Here is a 21,223-nt window from a genome sequence, read left to right on the forward strand (position 1 = left end):
AACGAATATATGTTTTTATAACATTCTCTGTCGGAAGTCGACGTGATTGTAAGGATAGCATATTTAATAACTTAGCGAACACCCTTTAAATACCTTTACAAAGTGTAATAACTACCTATTTAGGAACATGTTTAACTCTTTAAACAATAAATACTTAAATTTGTTATAGTATTTGGTGGTGTTCTATATCTGCAATATCCTATGAATTTAAATAATTTTAGTTCTATTCTATAAATATTTTATTTTATGTGGGTGTTGAAATTTTTGTATTAGTAAGCAATTTCAAATCAATTGTATTAAACTTATTTTACTATGCGATATAGAAATTTTTACAGGTAAGTGATCTTATTGAAATAAAATAGAATCACAATATCGATGATATATAAATAAAATAAGTGAAATCATCTGCGATAATTTTGACTCTGATTTCCGCTTCCACCGCCTCCCGCGTGACTTAAAAATGCTAAATGACCTTTTGGACATTTGTTGGCATAATGACCCTTGGTTCCACATTTGTAACAAGTGACTTCTTCCAGGGGTTTCTGTGGCCCTCGTGGAGGTGGTCCATTGTGCATGTTCATATGATGAGGTCCATGAGAATTACCTTCTATTTCTTGTCTAACTTGAGCTTCCCTTACATCAGGTGGCATTTTATTGCAGTAAATTGCTTTGTGACCACCCTCTCCACAAAAGTGACATGTGATCATTACTTTCTTTCCTTCTTTAGGTTGCATATCTTGTACAGCTGGTAATTCAAATCTTGGACTGAAAGTTTTAGTAAGTATAGATTACAATATTGTTTAATTGAAATTGAGTATTTCTTAAACATGAGGATGATAATCTTACTGCATGAATTTGCAGTTTGGTCCCTCAGGACAAAAGCCAGCTAGATATGCCATACAGAGAACACGTCGTACGTGTCTGTGTCTACATAATGGTCCATGCCTACAAAATCCACGATCGTACCAAGGACAATCTCTAACTTTAGTTTCTGGGTCAATGTGTAAAAATGGACATTCCTTATTGTGACAGGCATCTAATAATTCATAACTGATTTAAACATACCCATATTGAGAAAACTTAGCAATATCATAGAAAGAAAAATATTAAATATCTCAAAAGACACAAGTGTTCAGCAATTATTTATATCCTTGCATGGAATAATAAATAATGCACTTACTAAACCTAGAATAAAAGTAACATTCTGGCATTTTGGTCATGTCGTATTCGTGTAAGAATTCACATTGATCACCCTTTTTACAAAGACCTCTTAGCCAATGTTTACATACTATTGTACGGTCTCCTCTGACATGCCTAAATGGACAAGAAGCACCTTTAACACAGGTACCTCTTGGATAAAATTGACATACTGCAGCAGTGGATTCTACAAACGATATTAGAGTAGTTAGATGAATTCAAGCAATGAAAAATAAGCTGTATAAATATAAATTAAAAGATTGAGGATGTTGTTGAAATGTTGACATATCATTCATTCATTTTATGTATAATTCATTCAATTTCATTTTACTAGACACAAATCAGCAAAGTTTGGTGCGTTCATGGTTTTTAACACCTTGCATGATCTCTATCTTATAACCTAAAGGAGAGTACATCGGTGTACACTACAAAAACAATTACGTACTGTCCATTCCAGTAAAAGGTAAAGGAAGAGCTCCATATTGTTCGTCAAGAGCAACTTCAATATCAAATCGCATATGATCCACGCTCGCCACTATACACTCCATTATTATTTTAAATTTTGCACAACAATCACAGCCAACTGTACTCGTCTACCGCTATATATAAACTGAAAACTTAATACGCATTTAACCCGTTCCACGATGGAATATTTATGTTTGGCTCTGGACATACATTTTGGCTTTATTTTTATAAATTTTCTATTAAAAAATATGCCTTATTTACACCGTTTATTGGTTAAACGAAACTGTAGAGACTCCAACTTCTCATACGCGCCAACATTCTCTTTCACGTGTACTATTGGTACTGAAAGCGTCATTGTAGTTAAAATTTCAAGTCTTTTTATTAGTGGCGCCATTTAACGGCAGGAGTATGGTACTAATTGGCTATTAGCTTGGACGTTTTTCCGTCGATGGCGTCCTAAGTCAAAATGTCAAATTATCATTCGTTTTAATAGTTTGTTGAAATATTTCAAGTTCTATCAATATTAATAAAATTGATAAACTTTACATGTTTCTACAATAAACACAGTCTTCATTTTAAGTATCTTTATCTAGATCGTAAGAAATTAAAGGGACGGAAAAATGAATTTTATTATATTATGATATTACTTGTACTTAATTTAAATATTTTGTATCATACATTCTTATATTTTTCAAATATTTTCTGTTTTATGTTTAGTATTAAAGTATTCTAAGTTTCATGTAAGATAGAAAATTCACCAAAAATGTCCGATCTCATATTCATTCTTGTAATTAGAGAAATAAATTTTAATTTTGCAGCCATTAGCTTGGCACTGTCTTCGGTTTACAATACTTTACCGAAGATAATACCCATTGCCCAGATCTCACCACGAGGAGGTTGCTTGCGCGTGGAGACCCAAAGGAAGCTAGGTGGAACTCGATCCCATCAATGTAACCGAAGTTACATCGATGGAATCATTATTTTTATCTACCTACTTGTTTACATAAAGCTACAATCGTTTTAAAATTAACTAGCTTATATTTATAAACTAACATAATTAATAGGCTTTTATGTTGATTTCCCTCGGCGGGTGTCATAAGGCATAAGCCTGAAGTACCTCGAGCATTATTGCGTCAAAAGAGTCCCTTGCATAATTCGAAGGGTTGGCACTATAATCATCTATTTTCGCGCATCCATGCGTGTTTTTATTGGGTCAGAAGCACGGCAACTTCTTCGTGTCCCTATTGTGCAGAGGTTGGTCGAAGTCAAGTGATTTCGGTAACTCGACGCCGTCTTAATGGCACCACCGGAACTTCGTATTTACCTTGAGATTCCGGCAGCACTTGTTCATTTAATCAAGTCTAGTGCCGCGGTAGATATCACGTCGGTGTATAAATTTTGGCTCTGTTCCAGAGAACAGGTAGTTTTTATTAATCTGCAGAAACAACCCGCTTGAAGTAGGTTTAGCTCAGATTTTCTTTAATGTTCTTCAGCTAACAGCTTGTCATTCCATCATTGGCCTTAGAAAACATCCATACTATCGGTAAATTAAGACCTCATCTCAAGGTAATTGTAACAATTAACAGAAACGTGGCAGCGTGGTTGGAAGAAATTCTGCACGTGCGAACAGAATTCATCTTCGTTCGTAACGGCGAAGATACGATCGTTTTTCCGTTGGTCTTATCGTAGCTTCCGTTTTTCCCGAGCGTATTTTATCAGGCTGCGTTCTCCGTGGAATATTTACCGATCTTCTCGAGACCCAGGCTCGCGAAACTCCAGTTTCTTTTTTCCTCTCTTTATCCAGGAGAAAGAGCGTGAATGTTTGTGCGCTTGAAAATTGTACGTGACATTTTATGGTATATCTAGTGGTCTAGTGAATACACGTTCATAAATTTTTCGATTATTTTATAGGAGGGAAAAGTACGCAGCTCCGCGAGTTTGCTTTAAATAAGGGTTGCGAATGATCGACGAGGAAACTGTTATAATAATCTTTAATCTTGAGAAAGATGGATCGAAATTTTCAAGATTTCCGGGCTTCTTTTTCTTTAGCCCATGCATTTTTAAACGAGCTTATTTTTCGTCACTGTTCCACCCATTTCTCTGCGGTTCCGATGCAATTTATTCTGACGGTGAATCACAGCACATCGTTATAAAGATCCGCGTGTAATCAGTACTTTAGACTAACACATTTTTTTATACAATAGTTAATATTGCAATTTAATTTACAAGCTTCTATACCAAACGATACCATTAAAAATGGAAGTTCGAGTTCCGGGTAAGATTGACCTATTCAGTGTTCCACTATATTCCACGAGCGTAAGATTTTATTTGGTCCCTATCGTTGGCCATCAAGTGTTTCTGTACAATATCGATTATTCTTCAACGAGGGGCGAGATGCCTACACGGGGCGAAACTTTCCAACCCAGGTTTGTGTCTATTAAATTTGGAATCACGTCGGTGTTCCCTGGATAAACTGGAATACCTGAAACTTCAACATTCTCCCGTAGGAACCACCTATTCCCCCCCGACCGAAAGGCAACACGTGCACTTTACAGATTATTGCGTGCAACGGTGTTTCCGGCCGAAATCTCATAGACGGTTCTCGCTCGCCTCGATATTCCCCCATTAAAACATTTGTCGCGTGTAACGAGCCGTGAATAAAATCATTCCGCCTCCGCGGCTCTTCCCGGGGCCACGATGGTAACCGTGTTTCCCGGGCGAACTTTCGCTGAAATTATTAATACGAGCCCGCGGAAAGTGGGCCACGGGAGTTTTCCGCGATCCATTCGACGACGTTTTATTGCCGGAACTCCAACCGAGTCGCGATAGAATCAACGACATTAGCGTGAAATACGTCGTTCGAACCGCGGAGAAAATTTGTAATCCTTTCAGAGCGTGGTAAAGCTGCTTTTTGTAGTGCGGAAACGCGGAGCCATCGTCTTTTGGGGTATTAACGCTTGAATAGGGGGGGCTGGTTTAAATGGTACCGCGGGAGTACCGTTGTCTGTGAGTTTTTGAAAATTGGTTTTAAGCCTGAGGAACTACAGTATATTGAAAGACATAGTAATACGTCAGCGGTTGTTAATGTGTATTAACCGAAAACCAGTTAGGAGAATAACGACATTTTAAATAAGGAGGGCAGTACAGGTAACCTCCGTATAATAAGGTGGTTCGGATTCCTGGAAATTGTCCTTGTGTCAGGCGAATTCGTGGTACAGTAAATTCTCTATGAGTGTTCGAAGGCTCCCCGGCACTGAACATTAAATATTTCATAAACTAATGGCCATGCGTGGCTGAAACAAATATCATTGGCTTCAGAATTCCAAGTTCTATCACTATGCCGAACCTTGGTAAAAAACTAACGTTACACCTGGGGACCTCTTCTTGTTAGCGCGAGACTCCGCCGATTTCAGGTTTTCTTCGAATTACTATGAACGTGGATGGTCAGGCGCGTCGGCGAATTAATTTCCAACGCAAGTGGTTAATAAATACTATTATAGGACCGTATCACATCGCGGTCTCGACGCATCCTCGTAACGTGGTCGTGTGCGCCGTACCCTCAAATGGTGCACCTTTGCTACACGTGCGACCTTCATTCGAACACGGCGGCGGACCAACGCGTTTGTGTATCGGCGCATCCACGTGCATGGGAGCGTTGTTACGCGCAACCCTCGGAACAACGAACATAGACGATCATAGAGAGAATATGCGACGATCCGTGGTGGATTACACACACGATACACGCGTGTCAGTAGTGAACAGTATATGCAGATAAAACTTTTTTAGAAGAATAACAAATAATTCCGGTTACGTAGGGTTACATTATTATTACCGATTACTTATTTAGTTTATTTGTGGGCCAATTATACCTACATATTATAAAGACGTAATTATGAACATGAATAGAATGGAACAAAGAGATGTTCACGTTACATGGTGCGTGAAAGTGATCGAGATTCGTAATATTTGCAATTATATCGGCGATCAAGCGACGGTATTCATTTTCCTAAAACTAATTGAATCGGTATGGAACGAAAAAGAAAAGCAGATCGAAACGGCAGTCCTCGTAATTACCGGCGTAATTCGACGGTGGTTAATGGCACCACGGTAGATTCTTCGAAAAAGTATTAAACGTGCTGTTCAAGCCCGCGTACATTTTGTATAATCAGCTTACATGGCCGAGGGAGCCATGCCGTTGCACGCGGAGCGTGTTCCGCGCCGATATCGACGTTAACGGATGCATTTTGCACGCTTAATAACCGCATTACGATTCACGGGTATAATGCCCGTGCCGCCGATGCGATTTAATCGAATCTACCGGTGTTGACTGCCTGGCCACCGCATTTGTGCGCCACCTTCTTTCATTTTTTGTTATAACGATTTCTAATCTGTGATTAATCGTGTCGAGGTACATTCAGGAAAACGTAGGTTTCATATTCAAGAGGATACTTAGTAATTTTGTTTCTCTGAAGATCGCTCAGTGCACTCGGCAAAATTGGCCCCGATGTTCATATTATCGCGGAAATTGCGTTCATTTTCAGTTTAGGAGATGCATTCCGAGTTTCTGCTATGGAATATTACACCATCTCCGCCTGTTACGAATTTCCTCTGCTTTCAGAATGTTTCGAAGCTCATTAACGTTATGCCAGTCGGTATTTTCGTACGGCGAAGGCAAGTGTGACTTATAGTGAAATAGTGGGTGTATTATCCGGGAAACGGGGGCGAGGAATGCGGTACGAGTGATAGTATTGATCCGAACCTTTTGTCATTCGTCGAGATTTTCCTTTCGTTTCGCGCTGTTAGGCTGCCGCAGTGAATCGTTCCAGTTCCTTTGTCGATCGATACCGTTTCCTCCTACTTTAAGTGAACTAATCTCGCTCTCGGACTAGACCCGAGCCTACTTTTTTATATCTGATCATCTTGGGCTCGAGTGAAATTTGATAAGTGGGATAAACTGAATAGGAAAATATTCTCAGATATTGGTATCGTAGTCGACAGTTGCCTTTCAGTTTCAATCTTGTTTCTACAAAGAGTGATATTTTTAGCTCCACTGAATATCACATTACGGTTTTCTCTTCTGTTTCCTGTAATTCTAGCTTCGGCTGCGTGTGTTGGCCAGGTGGATTTTTTTTTCTGTCGCGGATAAACGAGACGTGACCGCTGGGTACCTCGCGTGATGCGCGTGCTTTTGCATTTCCAACGCAGTGTCATACGCGGAACTGTGCACAGTCGCTGGCCGAGAACGTGCCCGCGTTAGACAGAATCCAGAAACACGAAACGAGTTCCTGTTGCAAGTGCCATACCGGAGAGCTCGGTAAACAACGTTGCCAACGGCATATTGCGCTGCGATGCATCCGTCCCTTGGCGAAAACACGACGACGCAGCTCGGACGTTTCGCTCGAAATCTCGTTGAATTGCGACTGTTTTCGTCCGGGAGACCGAACGCGTTTCTACGGAAAAATACTTTACAAATCGGTACCGACACGGTTTAATATGTCACTTGGTTTAATAGGAATAATTTCCACGATTTTGAAGGTCAATTTCACAGTTTTTATGAATTTATCAATTTTCGTATTTTCAATATATTTAATTTTTGTATTCTATACTTTGTAATATTATCTATGTGCATTAACAGCTGAAACAATTCCACTTGCCTAACTACAAACAGCCAGTTCGGATGGTCTGATCATAAGCATCTTATACTACTTGACCGAGCGAGACGGCGTATTGCTCCTGTCAGCAGACCTAATTATTCGACTTGTCTGATCATACCAGACGTATTCCACTTGTATGATCATACTAGGCTTGTTCTATTTGTCTGATCATACTAGGCTTGTTCTACTGGTCTGATCATGGGCGTTCCATTGTTAAAGTTTCCTGGAAATACACAACCTCTGCATGATTCATACAAGTAATTTGGAAATTATAGTCAGCCTGACCCAGTCAAGCAAAACAATTTGACAAGCTGTAATATTATATTTCGGCTTTCTTTCACCATAAAAAAGACAAATATTCTCTGCATCCGATGTTTACTTGTTTTTTTCAGAGATCCCGGAATTATAAACGTATGGAGGGATCAGTGCACGGGTAATAGAGTACTCGTGCGACGATTTTTATCCTCTCGGAGTCCCATTGAAACGAATTCGGCCCGTAACAACAGGAGAAACTACGAGTTTCGATGGTGAAAGAGCCCCAGAAACGAGAGGTAACAAGTGGGAGTGCCGTCGTAAAAAAAAAAGCGATGGACTCGATGCTAGTTTCGTTTTTACGAAGACGCGACACACCGTCTCCCGAGGCTTCGTTTCGCCTTATTAAAAAAGCAATTACCCCTCCGGCTGGTAATTGAAGCATATTTCTGTAAAAGTATCGCGCATACAATTGCCCATCCCCCGAACGGTGTGGCCCGTTTAATGCTCGTAACACCGGAAATTTATCGTCAGCCATTAGTACCGACTACGGTCTCTGTGCGACGGTAAATCAAGAAAGTAATTCCCGTGAAACAGTGTACACAAGTTTTTTGCGGTCCGCGAAATGATAATCGAGAATCGACCACGGTAAGAAGTTTAACCATGACTAATTACACATCGTCCTTCCTGAGGGACTAAAAATTAGCACGATTTACTTGTCTCCAGGATCAATTAGAGTCAATTACAGCCTGCTTCTAATTGCCCTGCTGCTTTTAATCTTTCACCGTCTCTCGAGTCACGCAAAGATCTGGGGCCAGGAGTGTTTCGTTTTTTTTTCTCATTCGTTCCTCTTGTTGCTTTTGCTCTGTTCTGTAATTTGTACCGGGAAAATCGCCGATTGTTAACAATTTCTTCGTTTGATTGATTCCCCGACCAGGCTGGTATGATTGATCTCTGTGTCGAATCGATCGCGTGTCGAACGAGGTCACGAAAGCAATCGGTTTCCGTCAGTCATTCGAACTTCCAACGTTTGAACTATTCCTTTCCTCCTTGGGTAAACAGTTTGTTCATAAGAGCTCAGCTTATTTTTTCCCACGTTTTTTGTTTTTCATCTTCACGCCCCACGGTTTCTTATAGGGGTGGAACAGATGGTTTCTCGAACCAGTCGACGACTTGCTCGGCTCTGGCCGATATTATCGAAACCCCATTGACCGTTCTAGCAATCCCACGAACTACTATGCCCAGGTTCTACGTGTACTCGTTGCATTTTTCCTGCCGTAAACGTATCAGGCAGACTTTTTATATCGGTAACAAATGTACAACACCTGTGTACTTTAGACAATGAATACCTCGAAAACGAAGCCACGAACGTAACGTCATCATTCTTGATTTTCTTATTAGCTTCGTATATAGAATGCGAAAATGTCCCACATTTTTATCAACACTCTGTATTCCCAACAAATTTCCCAATAAACATCAGAGCAAAGATTCACGGTAGTCTGCTTGCACACAGGTATCAATTCCACGCGGCTCGTTCTAAAAATCGTTTAAGGAGGGTGGAACATTCGATTTACTCGAAAGTTTAACTGTTTCGTCGACTTTATGGACGGGACTATCGATGACGAATGGGATCCCAGGAATGTAGTCTCCAGCACAGTTCACTAACCTGTGAACACGGCGGATAGGGGAAAGGTCGTTCTTTTTCCGCTTGTCTGCCGACTTCGAATTTTCCAGACACCTTTCGCGTTGTCACTCCCCTTACTCGCGGATCTCCAGTTTGTCGGCACGTACCATTTAAAGGGGATAAATTTCCGCGGAGAGGGGGGTGGTGTGTCGGGTGCCGTGAATCGGAAGAAAAAGGCGCGGTGGCGGATCCTTGCGAACAGGCGCTTGAAATCCCTGGCACGTGCGACCCTTACAGGTCCTTGAAAGGCAGACGAACGGGAACGGAGATAGGGGAGGGTGGATCCTGTGTTCCCCTCTCTAACCGGGGAATGGCTTTCTTTTTCTCGTCGCGAAAGAACGCGATCGACCTAACCGAAGCCACGTGGCCGGGAATATTTATCGAGGGGGAGAAATTTATATTCAATCGGAAAACCCCCTCCCTTCGCGATCCCCCCAATGCGCTGGCGTTCTAGAAGAAATTTTCGAAGTTACTGGGCGTAATTAAATCACCGGCGGAAGGGGAGATGATTAAACGAGAGGCATTCGGAATTGGAGATTCTTTTCGGAAATTTTTATTCATCTTGCGACAAGTAACGTGGTGTATTATTGATATAATTCTAGTTCACAAGATAACCATTTTTATATAATGATTGCTTCTTCAGGTGTATTTTTATTTCCCTAAAATAAATTGTATTTTATCCATACTTCACAAAATTGATCGTTGTGGTTGTTACGTACTGTTCACAGGGAAATAAGTCAGCCAATGATCAGACACATCATTTTTTTGTGTACACTTGTACTTAGCCTTCAGAGCCACTTGGTGGCATCAAGTGGCTTTTCCAAGGCTTCTAGGTTTCTTTAGAGTTCTCTGGAAATCTTTCAAGGGCCTCCGGGGAGACCCTTCAAAAACACCAATAAACCTGCGACGATCTCTGGAGACCGTTCAAGATCCTCTGTGGTCGCTTGCAGGACTCTGATTCTATCCACGCAACACAGACTTCTGTGAAACTTCTGCAAAAATGCACCAACTGGAATTTTCTTGAGAAACTTTCACCAGCAATAAACCCTCGTGATTCGATGGAAAAGCGATTCACCGTATGCTCTCGTGATTTACAATTGAGATGCAATCCAGAACTTTTCTTTCGAGAATCTCTGGTCAGATGGTCTCTGGCCGTGTCGTGGAATATCCCGCGATATTCTTCGTACTTCGTGTTCCAGTTTCTACGGAATCCTCACGCAGGACACGAGCAATTTGAATAAATTGTCTACTATCCCTTGTGATTCCCTCGTTGTCCAAATTTATTAAAAACTGCACGAATATTTATCGTCACGGTTCAACGAAGTAGTTAAAGGATTTCGTGATAAACTTCCACCTTTCGAAACGCTGGTAGCGAGTTATTCCACGAGAAATATCAGAATTCATAATTTACAGTGTGTAATTAGAGTTTCGTAACTCGGAGCTTAGAAGGTTTTTACTAGGATCTTCTCATCCTTCCGCCTGTCCGTACTTCGAATATCGATGCTAAATTATATTCTTCCCGCGGCGCAAAATTAATCCTCACGTTGTCTAATTTTTCAAGTTATTAATAGCCACGGGCTGGCTCGCGAGACGCCAGACGGTTAATTAATCGTCGTTGAGGGAACAGCAGCTCCGATCGGGACCTAAATAAAATCAACCATCTCGCCGGGTACTCGGGATTAATGAGAAGAGATTTTTCGTGCAGGAAAGAGACGATCTCGTTATCTAACGATATACGGGGAATTTTAATTATCATGGAGTGAATTTAGGATTAAAAGGTTGGTTCTCCATTGAAAATCCACGGTGATACTCAGGAAGCTCTCGTTTCGAAACGAATTCGGATATTTCCTTCGGGGGACGAAGGGAACAAATGATCAGAATTCATTATCTAAGTTTTTGGGGATGTTTCTTCGATCTCGATACAAGAAACTGAATTTTCGCCAGGTACACTTGCTCTTGCGAAGTTGTTTTTTGAAAACTCTTGTAACTGGCGCAACTGTTTCGCGACACGTTTTTCTTCCAAGCAAGATCGAATGTTTTCGAAAGACCAGCGTGAAATATCCCAGCTTCCATGATTCCAGACGGTGTGACGGCTCAAGGTTTCTTCGTCTCCGAGTGACCCGAATTCTTTCGAGGCAGCATTTCTCGACGAAAAGATTGCGGCAATTACGGTCTGGTCCCTTGCAAATGGCCGACGTAAATCGGCCCGAATCGTGTTCAATCGACTGGAAAATGACGATGGAGGGCCCAGGAAAGATACATGTATTGATGCAGCGTATTTTTTTTTATTATACAAGCACGTTTCTTATATTGTCAGATGGCGAAAGGGTCTTCCCGTCGTCTTTCCTCGAATCCAGCCGGTCCAAAGGGGCTGTTCGAAGAGAGCTCGAACTTCAACCGCGAGGAATGTCGTTATGGTTCGTGCTCTCTTTTAGACCCTTTCCAGTGTCGGAAACCAATGCTCTCCCATTCCGTGGAAACGTTCTCGCAAATACTTTCAGAGAGGGTCGGGAGATTTTGTTTTTCCTCGACACGAAAACAGATTTACATTATTACAATACTAACACCTAGGTATATTTATATAAAACACCATTCGGTGATTGTGCAGCGTATCAATATCATATTAGAACATCTATCAAAGTTAAAGTAGACTCGAAGAAACATTCTAAAATTATTCAAGATCCTAAAAAAATATTCTCCATAGAGTATCACACAGCCCTAATAGCCTATACGTATGTTAATACCAGGTGATAAAAATGGCGGAGAAATACCATAATCTCGGTTGAAATATCGCATTCTTATCGGCGACAGTTCGTGTTCCAATACCCGCCTTCCGCTATATTCACTGTCGCAGCAACAACTACATCATTTTTATTGAATCACCCTTTGATACCATCGCGGGGGGTTATCACTTCCTTACGACCTTCACTCACCGTTAAGAACCACCCGTAGGAATCACACGATCATCTTAGAATTAATACGTTCGCCCAGCTTTCATCCTCGTTTGCTCGCAACCTCTCCGTTGTGTCGTTCTATCATACGCAATTTTTTGCCATCCCCACTCCCCCCTTCGTTTTCACAGCCCTTATCGCGCTCTGGTTGCTCACGGTATTTGCATATCAAAGCGTCGGATCACTGGGACGGTTGGAGAACGCCGAGGACAGAGGGGAAGCCACGAGAGGCAAAATTCTAACACAAGAAAATCCGGTATTTTTTTTTTTTTTATCGCGTACGAATTATTAGTTCGTCGACGGTTTTTGTTATCGACTGTCGACGGGACAGACCGGAAATTAGAGAAACATCGGGGATGGAAATTAAAAGCCAAATGCCCGGCTGAACGCGTCGCGAGTGGATCGACGGGGGAGAATTGAGATAGCCAAAGGCTCTCTCGATTTTCCGATAAACGGAACCGATCGGGGCATCGATAACACGCACGCCACCGTTAATGAACCGTTCCCGCATGTGCGCAAACATGCCACACATTGCCATCGAATATTCTCAATACTTTTTGGCGCACGGAATGCTCGAATAAAAGAAAAACTAAATAAATACGTATGTGTCAGTATCCCTTAAGAGGTTAAGCAGTCTCTCTCCACCTTCCTACGAATTTTTTCCCATTTTTTGTGCGTGAAAAGATCCCTAAAAAAATATAATAGGCAAGAATGGGACGGGGGCAGGCTTTAGGGAGAAAACACGACGCCTCGCGATTTATGACGGGCAGTTTTTTTCGAGAGAGCAATAAGTCCCTTCAGGCTTATTAGACGCGGTAACGCGCGCTCTCGATATCGGGCGTGTCGGGTTAAGGCTTGTAATTCTCGACGATCGGAAACGCCGGGAATAAATTGCGTTAGCTTAACGAGGTACGTTACACCACGGGGTCCCCGAAGGAACACCAGGATCCGTTTTCCCAACGGCACGAGTGGAACTCGTATTTTACGTAGGGACGGTCTCCTCTCCGAGTTTCTCGCGACGGACCAGTTCTGTTCTTTCTTTTTTTTCCCGTGGAATGAAAGGAGAGAGTCGGAGGAACACAGCCGTCGGGGACAGAAGAAAAAAAATATGGGACAATTGCAAGGGAGGAGAGGGTGGAAATACTACGGTGAAATGAGGGTATCAGAGGTCGCGTGTGTACGGAAGCTGGGGTAGAAGGAAAATTGCGTGGAAGTGAAAACATGAAGGAAACGAAGGGGAATATACGGGAAAACAAAGGCTCGTGAAAGGGGTAAGAGGAATGTATTCTCTCCCTTCGAGGGGTAGGTGGAATATTAACGTTACTTGCAGAAAGATGTTTAGGACGAAATCAGGGATACAAGTGGAGGAATCGATAGAATGGTCCTTAGAGAAAACTGAAAATACTGCGATGATTATGACTTGAGCCGAATTTTGTGCATTTATAGTACAAGGGATCGTCTAGAATTTAATATAATTAAGAGTACAATTAAGTCTATAATTTGCATAAACATCCGCAGTCTAATGATGACAGAAAGCAAAAAAGAGAAGAAATAATTAAACAAAGAGAAATATTCGGTCTTGTTTTAAATTATACTGGAATGTTAAATTTACAGAAAAATTTTCTAACGATATTTAAATAATCCTGCCTCTTTACAATGTACACCCTACATTTGGGTGGCAATCAACGTGTTGAATGAACGATTGGGATTATTTTGCCAAAAGGAGACACAGCTCCCGCCCAATGACCCCGAAAATAATATCTACGTAACTGAATATAGAAAAGAATCCAAGGGGGGTGGAAAATGAGGCGTGTCTACCATGTTGGAACGAGAAAGGGGAGAGGAAGCGAGGTGAAGAAAGAGCGTTGGGAAATATCGAGACGGAGGAAATACGATTCAAATTAACCTGAGGTCACGCGGGATGGTGACGGGGTCCTGCATCGTGGCAGAACGGAACGAGCCCTCAGGGGTTAAAGGTGGTGTGAGTGACTTCTGATTGTTTTCCAATATCACGGCTAACCGACTCCGAGTGTCGAAGCCCCCGAGGCTCGAAGCGAAAAATAACGAGCAGCCAATTAACGTTCCCGACGTGTCTGAGCTATAACGCTCGGTCGAGGACATGCGGTGACGCGAGATCCTGGAATACCTCTTAATCGGGGCCCTTCGATTCCTAATTATCTGTTTAATTCGGTTCATTCGGGGATTCAGGACAGAAGACCGTATTCCATTTCCTTTGATCGGACGATCCTGTCGTTGACAGAATGAGGCCTGGACCGTATTCGTTTCTGGTGAGTAATTCAGTGACCCATTCGTACGTTCGTATACTTTCGAAATAACAATTAATAAAAAAAGAAATGTAAATGCATAAAACCCAGAGTACACTGATTAATAATTGTAATTCCGTGCCTCGTAAATATAAAAGAAGATCAGCCGTTACGTATGGGACGAGCAGATATACGCGGCGCAGGCGGCGGTGCTTTAATACCGACTATATAAAATCCTGAAACCCGTTCTCTCGCACCGTGGGTTCGCGCGGTAGCGGTTTTTTGAATAAAAAATCTCTCCCCTGGGATTCTAGTGGTGGTCTTAAAACGACGTAAAAATTGTTGGGCCGTGATGGAAGATCGAGATCATGTATGCGGGCCAGATGTCCTTGGCGAGTGTGTGGACATCGTAATTTCCGGGGCTCACGAAGGATTCGGTCCTGTAATAACAGGACCTTTCTCGGACGTTCACGTGGAGAACACTCGCCTCGAAACTTTATCGCTCGGTGATTTTCCTCCGTGTGTATGGAACGTTAGCGCCAATAAATTGTACTCTACATAACGAAAGAAAGTAAAAAGTCCTTTGTCATCGTTGAGTATTCGATTCAGAATCGGATTAGGATTAATTGCTCGAAGGTCGTGGAGAAAAGTTGCCATTTTTTTTTCGACTTGATAGGTGGAAAAGGTTTCGAGAGCATTTGCTTTCGCGGTGGAAAGAATTAACTTAAAGGGTGGAATTTAGATGTAGATTTAATCCCGTAACACAAGCTCCGGCTGGGAGAAGCTTCTTTAGCGGTGGGTATATGTATGTACGCAGCGCGCGGAGGGCCATATCGTTCAGTTTTATGCCACTAAACTTAACCCGGCTGGTCCGTTGATCTCGTAAACGTCGGCGTATCCGGTCGAATTTGCATTTCAAGTCGCGAACCTCCTTATCCCGGCCGCCAGACCGCAAACTTGATGAAATAAACCGGGCGGGTTGCTTTTCTGCATACCTTTTCTTGCGTCTTCTCGAATTCTTTGGCACAACGGGTGGCACCGCGAGATGCTTGTACAGTTTTTTTGTAACTTTACGGGGTTAAGTTTTCCCTGTGAAAAATCTGGATATCTACACTGACAATTCATTCTGTACGTCTTCCAGAATCCCTTAGATAAAACAATTTTTATTAATTTGGACAATTCGTATTTATCGTATCAATTCGTATTTACTATTGCACAGTGTACGTAGACGGAGGGCAGTTTGCACTTTATCCACGGAATTAAATTGAATTCGAAGGTAATCCAACCACTCCTGGTGATCATCGTTGTTCCTAACGACCAAGGATATCAATTCGAAAGAAGGTCACGGTTTTTCCTGACTGTGGGGTCTTAATTGTACCTCCCGTTACGCCACCTTCGCCTTATTTTCCGATTAAATCGTCCGTGGACGGAAAGGTACTACGATCGTTGCCCACCTTTAAAGTGTACACGCGATTAGCTCCGTGGAATCGTGATGTTCGTCGAGGCGCTAAATAATCGGGGACCCACGGTTCAGCTTTCATACGACTTTTCTAACTCAATCCCCTGCTTGCTAGACTGATGGCCACCTGTTGCGCAAAAATGTGCGTGCACTGTGCATTTGCATGGCTCCTTTGTTTCGTTCGCCTTTTCGTCCTCGCCGCGACTCTGGTCGCTCTTTTTGCCCTCGATCCGCGAACAAAGGAGGAATTTGTTGAATCATCACTTCAGTCTGCCTTAAAGAGGCGCTTGGAAACGGGACAGAGTCTCTATGTATATATTTCTATGTGACAATTTTTTCCGGTCAGTGGCTGATACACTACCTTGAGTAGTTTTTTGTTCTCTTCTATATATTTATTCTCCCCGGAACCAAAGATACCAACACTTTTCTCCGCTCGAGAAGCAATATTCAGCGGATCCCTCGCTCTCGATCAGCCAATCCCCTTTAATTACCAGACGATGGTCGAAAGAAGACGAGCCCCCGGATTCTCTCTTATTCTCTGCGCCATCGGTTATAAACCAAGCTTCCATCGCGGCGATTTACGACCTTCCGGCCTTTTTCCACGTCAGGAGCGAGCGCTAGATCCCAGCCACTGGTCTACTATTCAGCTTTCTCCTCCGTTGAGTTTAATCTCGCGTGTAAATGCCCGTTCTAATTAGAGCAGGATGAATAATCCCGAGCCAACGTCTCAGGCATCGAAAGGACCTGGCCGACCCGTCGCGAAGGACGTTCAGAGTTCACGGTTCTGAATTTGAAATTCGCCAGACAACCTTGCGACGACGAACGTCCATCTAGCCCAAGAGCTCGAGCCTGAGAAATTAATGGAGAGTAATTTGTCGGGAAATCAAAGCAACAAGGCCGAGTTCCCCGAGTTTGTTTTCAAGGAAAATCCCTTTTCGTTTCCCAGACGCTTCTACCCCACAGGGATGGGACGCTACGGGAGTAGGGAAGACGAATATTGGCGGATCCTCTTGGATGTCGCCGCTTCTCGTTCCGTCTGGCAGTTTCTTCGTGGGAATACTTGCTGCTGGAACAAGAGGGCCACGTTTTCACTATTTCTTGACGTTCCTAGGACACCACGGTGTTCAGACGGCGACGTATATTGCGGCATTCTCTCGATGCTGAAACGTATCGACCACCCCCCACCACTGTGGGTCCTCGCGTAAAATTTATAATTCCACGAGGATGGCTTGTATCTTCAGCCGGTGACGTTTACTAAATCCTTTATCGGGAGGGCCCCTAATAGCTCCAGGGACGCTCGTTTCGGTGGATTGTTTAACGTGTAATTCTGGAGATCCGCAGACGTCAAGAAAAATCCCATGGCAAGGGGATTAAAGAGATTAAAGAGTAGTCGGCATTCTGGGGTCTAGATGAATATTATTTATAATAGTAGATATGCATAAAGTATGAACTAAATAAAGAAAAAGTGGGGACTAAAGCATACTATTTTTTTATCGAAGAATGAATACAAAAAATGAATACGAAGAAACTTTACTGTACGTAACACCGCTTGCTTGGATCGCACGACCTTTCGCGAGACGTGTTACATAATATCGACACACCCTTCGTCGAAGAATATTGATACAACCACGTTGCACGACGATCGGATCGAATTAACGAATCAATCAACGAGCCCGGCGGCTCGTTAAGCGATCGCCGCGAAACATGCACGCTCAATTAACCAACTTAATGGGGGTTGACGTGAAATTATCATCCCCGTAGGACCGTAAACAAACACGGGCGAAGTTCGTTCCTTGTTTATTGATTACGGGTGTGTGCAGGTGACACCGTGTCGCCCTTAAATTACTGTTGACCGATAATTCTGCCAGCGTTGGTTCCCTTGAATTTTTCTCCCCTCTGTTCCGTTTCGTAGGTAACCGAATGTGTGACCGTACTCAAAATCCTCCACGTTGCATGCTCCTCGATTTTCTAATTTTTCACCGGAACCCTGTGCACTAAACCATCGCCTTCGAACAAATCGTTCGATCCTTTTATGGATCGTGAAATTTTTTGGGTCAAAAGCAATCAGAAATCCTGGCCAGTTTAGCTTTACGAACGTGGCTCCATAATTGCGTAGAAATTATAGGGAGATACACGGTTGCATAGACCGTGGTACCTTTTGATTAACAACCATATGGTCGAGTAATTGATATTCCTGTATGAATAGATCGGGGGATTGTATCGAGAACTTACTACATTATACGACCACGGTTACGTGTCAATTGTGGCGAATTTGATATCTGTTTAACTCCGATACAGGAATCGACAGATACGAACGTATGGTAATGGTCAGTTCTATAACACTGTCAATCTTATCTGCGAGGCGATTTCTGCATACTAATAATCTTAGTACCCTAAATTAATCCCACTCTTCCTGAGATTAAGATTTTCAAGAGTCCACTTTCACGGGGACAGACTCTCTCATTTAATACTTCAGAGGCGCTTTCACGAGGACGCATAGCATTAGTATCACTTTATCCCTTTGTTCATTTGCTGCAACAATCACAGAAATAAAAATGTACACTTTTTGCCAGTTGTAAAATTATTAAAAATACCAAGCCCTAAAAAATTTAAATTAACTATAGAAAATTCAAAATAATATTAATTGTATTATTCACTATTAAACAAGCCATTAAAAAACATTGTTTTAGAAACAACAATTATGTCGTAATTGTAACAAATAAGCGATACTTCCTCTACAAATTTTTATCTGCTTTATCGTTCAGACAAAAGATTCATGAAACTTCAATGAAACTGTAAAATAAATCTGTACATGGGAACGGGTCCACACGTTCGGCTTTGGAAACGATACAATACCCGAAGAACGATCCTACGTGTAGGGGTGTCCGCGAGAGGGGAACGGCTCTCGCATTTGTCATCGAAGCCTTCACGCTAATCCGTTCTGGACAGCATGACACCGAGCCTCCGCCGTTTGTGTTCGTTTAAACGACCGTTCTGTTTCTGTCTCTTTCGAACGCGACGGTGTAACCGAGGAGGGGCACCGTTTAACGTTCAGGGACAGTAATGAAATTTACATCGGTGGCCTGGGCGTTATGTAACGCCGTAACAGGCGGCGTAATCTGTCAGCTGAATGGACGTGAAATGGAGCTCGCGTGCCGATTTCCCCAGCCGTGTGGATATTCGGATGGATCGATAACCAGCGTTATTCTACCCTGTTTTTGTGTTTAAGTTCTTCTTGTTCACAGTGCGACAGTCAAAGTTCCCCTGATGCAATCAGGAAATGGACAAGGAATCAATCGTCATGATAGATCCTTTGTTTTTTTACCGAACGTTTTAGAATATAGTCTGCATAATTCTCGAACCAGGAATTTATATTTCCATGATATTTGTCGATGGATCGACTGAAATGATATTCCGTATAAAAGCCATCGCGTGAACGCGAGGTTTGATTGTGATTCGAAACTAACGAGATTTTAGCATTCGATACCGCGACCGCCTGTATGAACGTGGTTATTGTACTGGTTTGACACGTTCGATTCTTCGAAATCATTAGCTCGATCGAATCGACACGTGGTTTCCACGAATCAGCTTCTGTATGCACGCTAGGTAGCTCGGGGTTGCTAATAATCGAGGTAGTGACGATAGAAGAGCATTAGGAAATTGTTCGTGGATAATCGTCTTAGAAACGCTATCTAATTGAGTCAAGTTAGAATCATTGTTAAACAAATATAAAGAATGTCGATTTCATTGACAATCACAATAAGTCCAAGAACAATGGAAAAGCGTTAAATATTCCTGTGCAGTTTCACCCAGGAATCTACAATAATTTCGTGACAAGCTCATTCGTTATTTCCACTTAATGCTTAAAAAATCATATTTAACCCGTATATAAATATAAATAAAATTAAATTCGAAATTTCCACCTCGAGTGTATTCTCCCGCGGGGACAGCTTCAATCATCGTGGATTTAATCCTCGATCCAATTATACCATCCAGAATATTTCGCCGTGGCACCGCTTCTCGGGTGTTCATCGTTAGCAGTCGTCTCCTCTCCCGAACAATAAATGTTTTATCTATCCAACTTGATCCCTTCTCGTCTGCTTCCGTCGCTGCCCCCCTCTGTTTGCCGCCAATAATTCTGGCCCCTCGATCTCTCTCCGAGGAGCATCTCCCTTGCCGCGGTAACGGCCGAAACTCGGAGCCAGGGCGCCATCCAGTCTAGCCAAATAAATCTTTGCTGCCGTCGTCTGGTCTCGGGACTCCCGAACCACTGCGGTCCGTCCACCCCAGAACACCAGAAACAGGGTGGAACCAGCCATCGGGAACGATCTCGCGGATTCACGACAACGTGTTTCCCCCCTTTGCCTTTTCATGGTGCACTTCTGCCGTATATACGATTCGAAACTATGTATCCCTAGCGTGTGACTCAAGATCTCTGAAATATTTAATGGTCCTTGTATCAGTGATGACTTCCGTAGGTAGAAGTTGTATGAAGGTGACATACGTTTTTTTTAAACGGATTTATATATTTTTAAGTATAGTAATCGATTCGTCATGGTAGTTTGTATGTTTTGTTTATAACCGGACACCCTGAATATTAGGAGGATTTATTAATGAAGTGGCACGTTTTGTACGTAGATGCCTCCAATTAGAAGGGAGAGTTTATTCGCGTTATGAGACTGTTTGGATGTAAGTTTCCGGGGTTTATTGTAAATCTGGCTGTTTAAGTAGTGGCAAAGTGATTTCGTTGCGACGGGGGCCAGGTGTATTTGACACCGGAAGGGAGAACTCGGTAATACTTCCGTGTGAACTTCGACAATCTCACGGCGTGTCCTAGTTTTCACCTCGTTGTCCTGTGTTCCGAGAACTCGACGGGAAACTCGCCTCCGTGGATCCTTTTGACGGGAAAATCGGCTTCGTAGATCCCTTCGACGCGTTCTTTGTTCGTTGGATCATTCGGGGATCTCTTTTTTTGGGATTACCCTCTGCTACATTTTGTGATTTTTATTTCTCAGGTTTTGTTGGAAGGTTATTTGTTTCGTTTGACCGAGGATCACTTAATCATTGACTTGTTCCACTGAAAGTCTTCCTAAGGGACGTTTCACCTGGCTCGTAACTGAAGAGGAGACATAATTCTCGGTTTTGGTATATTCATTGCCTTTAATATTTATCATTCTCTCGCTCCCGAGGTCGTATTCAGAGAACCGATCATTTGTCCCCGTCTCTTTATCCTCTCGTTTCGTTTCACCCGCGTCGCCGTCCTCGCTCGTTTATCTTAACATTCGGTCCCTCGACTT

At 42.5% G+C, this 21,223-nt stretch overlaps 2 protein-coding genes across 2 annotated transcripts in view; one reads left to right on the plus strand and one right to left on the minus strand.

Moving 5' to 3' along the window:
- Positions 1–355: 355 nt before the first annotated feature.
- On the minus strand, positions 356–1,978 carry LOC107185651 (cleavage and polyadenylation specificity factor subunit 4). The gene is made up of 4 exons (XM_015573387.1): positions 1,643–1,978; positions 1,181–1,384; positions 847–1,036; positions 356–765 (listed from the first exon to the last, which is right to left on the minus strand). The coding sequence occupies exons 1-4, from the start codon at positions 1,743–1,745 to the stop codon at positions 402–404; spliced, it is 861 nt and encodes a 286-aa protein (XP_015428873.1). The 5' UTR covers positions 1,746–1,978; the 3' UTR covers positions 356–401.
- Positions 1,979–3,918: 1,940 nt separating this feature from the next.
- Positions 3,919–21,223, plus strand: part of LOC107185637 — a 47,147-nt gene continuing 29,842 nt past the window's right edge. Inside the window, exon 1 of the mRNA XM_015573371.1 lies at positions 3,919–3,937. Within this exon, the coding sequence (XP_015428857.1) occupies positions 3,919–3,937 (19 nt within the window). The remainder of the gene's footprint in view (positions 3,938–21,223) is intronic.

The sequence above is a fragment of the Dufourea novaeangliae genome, unplaced genomic scaffold (assembly GCF_001272555.1).
Source record: "Dufourea novaeangliae isolate 0120121106 unplaced genomic scaffold, ASM127255v1 scaffold70, whole genome shotgun sequence".
Lineage (NCBI taxonomy): Eukaryota > Metazoa > Arthropoda > Insecta > Hymenoptera > Halictidae > Dufourea > Dufourea novaeangliae.